At 37.5% G+C, this 10,000-nt stretch overlaps 2 protein-coding genes across 2 annotated transcripts in view; both read right to left on the bottom strand.

Moving 5' to 3' along the window:
- stm (starmaker) overlaps positions 1 to 6,122 on the bottom strand; it is a 17,963-nt gene extending 11,841 nt beyond the window's left edge. Inside the window, exon 1 of the mRNA XM_055017701.1 lies at positions 5,703 to 6,122. Coding sequence (XP_054873676.1) covers positions 5,703 to 6,122 — 420 coding nt within the window. The remainder of the gene's footprint in view (positions 1 to 5,702) is intronic.
- A 1,435-nt stretch (positions 6,123 to 7,557) lies between these two features.
- LOC111568743 (uncharacterized) overlaps positions 7,558 to 10,000 on the bottom strand; it is a 6,341-nt gene continuing 3,898 nt past the window's right edge. Inside the window, exons 7-9 of the mRNA XM_055018082.1 lie at positions 9,479 to 9,520; positions 9,050 to 9,091; positions 7,558 to 8,560 (exon numbers count right to left, since the gene is read on the bottom strand). Of these exons, the coding sequence (XP_054874057.1) occupies positions 8,268 to 8,560; positions 9,050 to 9,091; positions 9,479 to 9,520 (377 nt within the window). The 3' untranslated portion in view covers positions 7,558 to 8,267. The remainder of the gene's footprint in view (positions 8,561 to 9,049; positions 9,092 to 9,478; positions 9,521 to 10,000) is intronic.

The raw sequence follows: 10,000 nt of genomic DNA, 5'->3' as shown, positions 1-10,000 counted from the left end.
CTTGTTCTTCCGCTATGTTCACCCATAGACTGTGTGTTTTCCACATCTCCGTCCACATTGTTTGAAAAATTTGGAGGTGCAAGATGTGGAGATTTTCCACTTGAGGGGGCATGGCTGCTAAAATGACGTGGACACATCAAGCATAAAACGAGCTTGAGACATCCACCCTGCAAGAAGGAGCACTAACGCAGGTTATTCATATCATCTGCTGCAAGACTGAACAACATCAGCATCACTGCCTCTCTTTTATTTCTCTTTTATCACTCTCTGCCCTTTTATCCCTCTTAAAATGTTCACTGCTTGTAGTCCTTCTTTCTAACCTCCTGATTGTAATCTATTTCTATCTTTAATTGTCTTTTCAGCTTCTCTCTTAACCCCTTTGTGTGACATCGTCCTTTTAACCAGCACTTAATTAGCTTTCCATTCTGTACATTTTGTCATTTTTTATGTTCAGCACTTTGTGAATGTTCTTCTTATAGAAAAAGTCATTATTGTTATTATTATTATTACTAACATAAACCGGACTTATATCATCTCAACCTATAATAAAATTTGCACAGCAATTTTTGCATTGCTTGTATTTTGCACTTTTACATTTATTTTACAAGACACTTTATAATGCTTTTTACAGAGTATTAATACTGTATTTATTCATTTTCATTTTTCATGCTTGTAGATGTTGTACATATTATTATTATTATTATCGTCATTGTTACATACACCCCCCGTGACCCTAATGAAGATCAAGTGGTGTATAGATAATGGATGGATGGATGGATGGATGGATGGATGGATTATTACAGACATGTATTTATTGCTGCTGTCAAAATGTTGCTGCTGGAACAAGGCAAATTGTCCCCAGCATAGTGAGCAATAAAGGATTATGTTCTTATCTGAGCTGTATTTCAGTAAAGTACTGTAACATGGTGGCCTGTAGGGGGCGCCGCTGCTGTACAATCTATGCAAAGATGCATCGCTCTGATTGGCTGCTCCCTTCTATGACTCATCCACTGATTGTGACATCACAGGAGGCGGGGCTATCGCCAGGTAAAAGGTCACAGTTGAAGCAGATATTTACCATCTGTTGATCTTTCTGCAAGGAGACAAAAATATTTAATTAATTAATTTAATATTTAAATAATGGGGTAAAAAATAAATCAAATGTAGACAGGTTTTAATGTTCAGTGTACAGTGATCAGTAAATCATCAATATTCATAAACAAACAGCTGCTAATGGTGATAAGTTAATTGATTATTGATGATGTCATATCTTACTGTGAACAGGAGCCGAGAGAGAAACGGCAGCCAAGGCAAGAACCAGCAACACAACACACCTGCAACGCAAACAGATACACACAGATTTGACTACAGCAGGTGATCTGACTGCAGCAGGTGATTTGACTGCAGGTTTGGATGTTGTTTTGCTGTTTTATTTGCATGTGTTTTTCTGATTCCGCGTTCAAACAGCAGCGAGTTAAAGTTTCCCAAAGTTCTGCTGAAGTTCTTTTACAAAATGTGACTGAAACAGGTCGAGCTGAAGGAGGCGGAGTCTAGAATGTCAGGTGATCTCAGGTGAGCTGAGAGGAACCTTCCTAAAGGGTTAAATGACGGCGTCTCTTTGTGTCTCAACAAAGCCTCTCTTCTTTTCCGACGTATAGAAAGAATCGAGCTGCAAGTGGAAACCGACTCTGAGGCTGAAAGGCTAAAACACTGAAGGATTCATCAGCAGCTTTCAGGAAAAATCACCAAATCTGAAAGATTTAATCCCCGAAACTCAACTTTAACTCTTTAAACTGCAGCGCTGCATCATAACGAGTCACATAATCCAACATTACAGTCTGGAAAGTATTCAGCTCAGAAATAAAAGAAGTACCAGTAATATTCTGTTACAAGTAAAATTTAAGTTAAAGTATCTGAAATACTGTTTTACAAACAAAAATATAAGTAAAAGTAACAATACTAACACAAATACAAATCAAACTAAAATAAAAATATCAGAAACACTCTGTAATAAGTAAAACTTACTTTAACGTACAGGTAATATAAGCAAGACTTAAGTAAAAGTAGGAAAAATACTCTGTTACAAGTAAAATCTAAGTAAAAGTGACATCAATACTCTGAATTTCTAATAAAACTTAAGTAAAAATACCAGAAATACTCTGCTAAAAACAAAACGTGAGTTAAAGCATCAGAAATACACTGTTACAAGTAAAATTTAAGTAAAAGTAGCAACAATACTCTAAAAGACAAATAAAACTCAACTAAAAGTAACGGAAATACTCTGTCATAAGTAAAAATTACTTTAAAGTACCAGAAATATAAGTAAAACTTAAGTAAAAGTACCAAAAATACTCCGTTACAAACAAAACATGAGTGAAAGTACCAGAAATACACTGTTACAAGTAAAATTTAAGTAAAAGTAGCAACAATACTCTGAAATACAAATAAAACTAAGGCAAAAATACCAGAAATGCTCTGTTCCAAACATTTAATTTAAACACAAGTATCAACAATACTCCGATATTTAAGTAAAACTAAAACAAAATAATTAGAAATACTCTGATTTAGAAGCAAAACCAAAGTAAAAGCACTACCGATACGCTAAAATGCAAGCAAAACTTAGGTAAAAGTACCACAAATACTTAGTTACAAGCAGAACTTTAGTAAAAGTATCACATTATGTTGGTCAGGCCAACAAAAACTGACTTGTTGTCCCTCTAACCAAGTATAAAAGCTGTGGTGATTGTGCTTCTCAAGCTGTGGAATGCTCTTCCTCTACAGCTGAGATCAGTCCTGTGAAGCTTTTATGAGGCTGCAGAAAACGGTTTTATTCAGATGGGCTTTTAGTTGACCTGAAACCACATTATTTTATTTTATTTATTGTTTTTGATGCACTGTAGTTTAGCTGGTGCACCCCTCTTTTAGCAGTTTATTACCTTTATCATCACTGTTTTTGTTTTTATTCTTGTTTTATTATTGTGTAAAGCACTTAGCGATTGTGTTTTGTACTAGAAATACTCTATTATTATTAAAAGTAAAGTAAAAGTACCCTTAATGCTTTTACATTGAGATACAAGCAGCGCCTAAGTAAAAGTACCAGTACTACAACATAGAAGTATTCTATCCAGCAACATTCCATTGCAAGTGAAACCTGAATAAAAGTACCAAAAATACACAATATAGTTCCAAACAAAGTAAATGTACTCAGGATCCAGGAAAATGTGTATTACTGGACAACATTTACTTTGCAGAAGGTAATAAAGGTAATTTAAGTACTAAGATCAGTACAGCATATGAATAATCTGTAACATACAAGAGTACTTCTGTGGAGTACTTGAGTAAATATACTGTTACTTTTCAGCTTTGTCTGCCAGCAGAGATCAATGTGAGAAAAGTGAAATATTTTCCAGTAAACTTCTGAAGTGCATAAGTGAAAAACTGAGCAGCAATCAGACGGTTAGTTACTGATGACAGAAGTAATCTAATTACAGAAGTAATGTGTCATCTGACAGACAGGTAGCGTCGCCTGTTCAACTTCAGGTTGAGAGACTCAGAGAACTAAACTCCTCCAGGTTTAAAGTGAATCTAAACTCACCGTCGCAGCATGTTGATGTTGTTTTGTTGTTTTTTGTTGTTTTGTTGTCGTTGATCGAAGGTCGACTGCAAACTTAGTGAGTTGAAGCTTCAGGTCGTGGAGCTTTAGATCTGAGCTGAAGCTGAGCTGCAGCTTTTTATACTCAGACTGTGGCCGTCCTTCATCCCGCCTCCATCTGCCTCCTCCTCCCTCCGGACCGCCTTAAATCTGCCTCTAATCAGTTTGAGGGAAACACAATTTACATGAAGTCAAACTCACATTTGCATCAAAACCTACTGTGGTCATCTTTTCTTTTTAAATCCAGACTAAAATGGAAATTTTAGGAGAGATTTGACTCAGAGAGCATGAGAATCTCAGATGAGATTTACAGGGTTCACATCAGATTTATACCAGCTTTAGTTTAGATGTTTGAACATAGACATGTCAAATTTATCTCAAATTTACATCCCATTTATAGCAAAGTTAGAGCAGTTTCATGCCTGATTTATATCTGATTAATACCAGTGTTGCTTTCTAGAATTATTCCTGGGCATTTACATATAAAAACAGAAATTGTATATACAATAACAGTTGCCTGATCCAGATCTGAGACCAAATTAATGCCAGTTTCACACGAAATTTACACCAGATTTAACCTCATTATGAAGGAGTTAGAAGAAAGAGAAAAGTGAGGGAGGCCACCAAGACACCTATGACTCCTCTGTTAATCCAACAACCAGTCAAAGTTTTATGGAGACAAAGAAAAAGATACCTTACATCATCGCAAACCATGCCCACTGTGAAGCATGGTGGTGGCAGCATCATGATGTGAAGCATGGTGGTGGCAGCATCATGATGTGAAGCATGGAGGTGGCAGCATCATGATGTGAAGCACGGTGGTGGCAGCATCATGATGTGAAGCATGGAGGTGGCAGCATCATGATGTGAAGCATGGTGGTGGCAGCATCATGATGTGAAGCATGGTGGTGGCAGCATCATGATGTGAAGCATGGTGGTGGCAGCATCATGATGTGAAGCATGGAGGTGGCAGCATCATGATGTGAAGCATGGAGGTGGCAGCATCATGATGTGAAGCATGGTGGTGGCAGCATCATGATGTGAAGCATGGTGGTGGCAGCATCATGATGTGAAGCATGGAGGTGGCAGCATCATGATGTGAAGCATGGAGGTGGCAGCATCATGATGTGAAGCATGGAGGTGGCAGCATCATGATGTGAAGCATGGAGGTGGCAGCATCATGACGTGAAGCAAGGTGGTGGCAGCATCATGATGTGAAGCATGGAGGTGGCAGCATCATGACGTGAAGCACGGTGGTGGCAGCATCATGATGTGAAGCACGGTGGAGGCAGCATCATGATGTGAAGCATGGAGGTGGCAGCATCATGATGTGAAGCACGGTGGTGGCAGCATCATGATGTGAAGCACGGTGGTGGCAGCATCATGATGTGAAGCACGGTGGTGGCAGCATCATGATGTGAAGCATGGTGGTGGCAGCATCATGATGTGAAGCACGGTGATGGCAGCATCATGATGTGAAGCATGGTGGTGGCAGCATCATGATGTGAAGCACGGTGGTGGCAGCATCATGATGTGAAGCATGGTGGAGGCAGCATCATGACGTGAAGCAAGGTGGTGGCAGCATCATTTTTAAATTTTATTTAGCTGTTATGGTGAGTGAGAATTTTGCGAATCCAAGTGAGAACTCACAGATCGGGAGACAGGTAAATGTAATCAGGTTTCTTTATTTTCTTAAACAATAGATGCAAATGATATTTTTCTCTGATTTTCCTAAACAGTCGATGCAAATGACAGTCAGCATAATTCTCAAGTCATTAGCTGTTAAAGTTTAATTCAAATGTTATTGAACAAACCTCCCAATGAAAACAGTAGTTTTTTCAAACATAAAAAACTTAAAATGCACTGTTCCAAATTATCATGTACAACAGAATTTCAAGACCTTTTCTAGGTTGTAAAGAACTGAAAATAGTCATTTGTTGAATTTGCAGCATTAGGAGGTCATATTTACTGAAATCAAAAGTTATTTCAATCAAAAACATCTTAACAGGTCAAGTTACATTTTAGCATAGGATCCCTTATTTGATAGTACCTTCACAGTTCTTGTATCCATTGAACTTGTGAGTTTTTGGAGAGTTTCTGCTTGAATTTCTTTGCAGGATGTCAGAACAGCCTCCCAGAGCTGCTGTTTGGATGTGAACTGCCTCCCACCCTCATAGATGTTTTGCTTGAAGATGCTCCAAAGGTTCTCAGTAGGGTTGAGGTCAGGGGAGGATGGGGGCCACACCATGACTTTCTCTCCTTTTATGCCCATAGCAGCCAGTGATGCAGAGGTATTCCTTGCAGCATGAGATGGTGAATTGTTGTGCATGAAGATGATTTTGTTTCGGAAAGCACGGTTCTTCTTTTTGTACCATGGAAGAAAGCGGTCAGTCAGAAACTCCACATACGTTGCAAAGGTCATTTTCACACCTTCAGGGACCCTAAAGGTGCCGACCAGCTCTCTCCCCATGATTCCAGCCCAAAACATGACTCCGCCTCCTCCATGCTGACGTCACAGCCTTGTTGGGACATGGTGGAAATTAACCAATGAAAATCAGACGTTGCTTTTGAACTGTGGTTCAACAGAATTATTTTAATTGGTTTGGTTTTTTATTGGTTAATTTTCATAGATTTTTTATTTATTATTACTTTTGTCAGATTCAAATTATTTCTGTGACCATTGTGGGTTTTTCTTTCATTAACCGAGGGGTACCAACAATTTTGACCATGTGCGTACGAATGAATGCGACAACATTCATGTGTATTTATATTTGTATTCATATTAACAGAGACGTTGGCGTCACTGCTGGATTCTCTGATGTAGAAATATGGATCCATCCATATATAAACATTTAGAGGACTCACATGATAAATTTGCACTTTTTTCCATTTTTAAAAACCAGATAGTCACTTATTATTATTATTATTATTATTATTATTATTATTTTTTTTTTTTTTTTTTTTTTTTTTTTTTACAATTTTGGCTCATTCTGTAAAAGTTTAAAGACTTTTTTGATTCATTTTTGAGAGTTTTTAAGTTGGTTACAATCTTTATTTTCTTTTGGACAAATTCTGAGTAATTTTGGAGACATTTTATCAACATTTCGATCAATTTTGTGTCATTTAAGACAGATTTCAAGTTAATATATATATGTATGTACTTACAGGAACTTTATTGAGACACTGAGATTTGAATTTGGATCAGAAAATAAAACCTCAGAACAAAAGGAGCTGAAAGTTCAATCAAGGACACAAACAAGAAACACTGAAGAGAGAAATACATCAGTGTGTGTGTGTGTGTATATGTGTGTGTGTGTGTGTGTGTGTGTGTGTGTGTGTGTGTGTGTGTGTGTGTGTGTGTGTGTGTGTGTGTGTGTGTGTGTGTGTGTGTGTGCTAGCATGCTAACAGCCTCTAATGAACTCATGTTTGATAAATCAGCAGCCGTTAAAGGACTCGTGTTAAAACTGAAACTGTTCAGATGAAATCAACAAGTAAAAAACATTTCAATCAGTATTTTAATTGAACAAAATGAAAAATAAATTACTATTATATTTATTATTATTATTATTACTACTACTATTACTAATAATAATAACAATAATAATAATAATAATAATAATAATAACAATGATAATAATGGTTATTTTTGTAGCACCTTTAAACTGCAGCAACAATAAAACCAGATTTGTGGCCTGATCTGTCTTTTTAAAATCGCAATGACTGAAGCTGTTTGCTGACATTTAATAGCTCCTTTCTAGCTCAGTTTTGTGCATGTTTACCTGACACAATGACAATAATAATACTCATCATAATAGCAATAATAATGGTTATTTCTGCAGCACCTTTAAATTGCAGCAACAATAAAGAAACTGAACCCAAAGAGAAAGAATGGAGCAACACTCAGTTGTGTCTGACAGTAAATGGATTTAATTAAATGAAGTAGGTCATCCTCACGGGTTCAAGGATTTTACTCTGATGCACACCAGAGATACAAAAGCAGATTTTTGTTTCATTCATCAGGTTCCAAACTTTAGTTTCTATCAGCGTGTTTGTAAGAATCACATCAGGAAATTTTCACTGAAACAACAATAAAATTTTCCCAGTTTAGAAAAATATGTTCGCAAAAACATATGTAACATTTTTAAAAACATTATTTTCAAAAAATAAGAAAAGTCTCATTAATCATTCTACATTTTGAATTTTAAATTCCTAATTTATATGTTCAACTCTTAATTAATTTTTTTCTTCATCTGATGTTTAATTTGTTCAGCTGAATTCTTTACATCAACCTAAAAATGAACTTTTTCATTCATGTTGAGTTCATTTGGTGCTTTTCTTCACCTTGACCTGTGAAATCGATATCTTAATTTTTTCTTTCATATTCCAGTTTATTTATTGTTCTGTCTAAGTTAAAGTTCTTCTTTATTTTCCATCCTGACTCAGCAAAAAATAACATTTGCGCTGTTTCTTCTTCCAGGTTTTTTTTTTATCTGCTGGTAAACAGCAGGTTTTTTTTCACCTCAATCTACCTCAAACCCCTCCAGCATCTCTTGTCCCTCCTGCTCCTCTGTACCCTCCTCTAACTAAGCTTCTTTGTCAAGCACCACCGTCTCATCAGGACTCGTCAGTGATGCTGTCCTCCAACTCGTCATCGCCGTCTTCATCAGGGTCACCGTTGCCGTCTTCACCGGGCTCGCCTTCGCCGTCTTCATCGGGCTCGCCTTCGCCGTCTTCACCGGGCTCGCCGTCGCCGTCTTCACCGGGCTCGCCGTCGCCGTCTTCATCGGGCTCGCCTTCGCCGTCTTCACCGGGCTCGCCGTTGCCGTCTTCACCGGGCTCGCCGTTGCCGTCTTCACCGGGCTCGCCGTTGCCGTCTTCATCAGAGTTGTCATTGCTCTTGTATAAAACTGATGCAAACAGATGCGAAATGACCACAAAGACACAAAATTGCTCCAATCAAATACAAAAGCATATACGAATAAACACAAGTAGAGGAAGATTCAGTGCAAATAGTAATGCTATGATGTGCAGTGTGGGTCAAGAGGTACCCATTTTCAATTGGATTTGGGTCACTTTTGACCCATGTTGTGCATTAAAGAGTTAAACACACAGACCGATAAAATAAAGGTGCAGAATGAAAATTTAAAAAATGCTAAATGTCCAGAAAGACACACAAAATCACTAGAAAGAGAATGAAAGTGATTTCAACTGATGCAAAATGAACACAAACAAGAGACACAACAATAGTCGAAACAAACACAGAAGCCACAAACCAACAAAGAGACACAAGCTGAGCTCAGAGACTCAGAACCAAACTAACTGGAGTCAAAGAAGTCGTTGGTGTTTCTGGATGCATAAAAAAGACCAAAACCACAGATATGAAACCTTTGTCTCACCTTCAGGACTGCTGTCGTCTGCTTCTGAGGTCTGTGAAGCAACTTTAACAAATGAAAGAGTTGGGAATTAAACTATTTACAGACAGATTACATCAGGTTGGTTTAGGTTTCCAGTAATTGCCATGCAGACAAATAAATGTGTGTAGCGTGTATGTATGGTTATACGGGAACCTGTGTTTACAAATGTAGCACATAAAAACACAGAAACAGAAAGAGGATGAGCGCATAAATGTGAATATTCAAGATATTAAAATGGAAAAAAATTCTAATTTATCCGTGAAAAATAGCTCAAACCAATGAACTTTTATCTGAAGTTCCTGAAACCAACTGACAGTAAACCAGGACAGTCCCAGTAGAGAGCGAGTCATAGCAGCACTAATCAGGGCTGCAGCTACAAAATAAGGCAGAGTAAGCATTCAGTGTATTTACCAGTGTCAGTGGGCTCATCTCTACGCTCGCTGACGTGTTTATCTGCAGACACAAAACATCAGAACAACGTTTTAACATTGAACGAATGCAGCAGACAAGGCGGTGTGAATTAAACAAACATTACTGTCAGAGAGATTAGCAGCATCTGTGGAGACAAACATGTATCAACATGGAGGTTTATCAATCAATCAATAAATAAATAAATATCACCAATAATCATACTGCTGCTGCTGCATCATTTATGTACATACACATGTGGAGATCATACATCCAGCATTTTACTCCAACCGAACCGACTTTATGTCAGACTGACAAAACAATAACAGAAATGCATAAAATTACTCCAAGAGACCCAAAGAGGAGACAAAGACACAGAAAAATCAGAAAGAGACACAAGAAAAAGAGACATAAAACAAACACAAATGGATGTTGATTCAATGCAAACACAGATAAACCACCTTTTAGACACACAAATGGAGTGCTAGATACAAAATGACTGAAAAGAAATGCAACACAACCAGA

Source organism: Amphiprion ocellaris, chromosome 15 (genome assembly GCF_022539595.1).
Source record: "Amphiprion ocellaris isolate individual 3 ecotype Okinawa chromosome 15, ASM2253959v1, whole genome shotgun sequence".
NCBI classification, from domain to species: domain Eukaryota; kingdom Metazoa; phylum Chordata; class Actinopteri; family Pomacentridae; genus Amphiprion; species Amphiprion ocellaris.
This window is presented reverse-complemented; position numbering and strand designations above follow the sequence as displayed.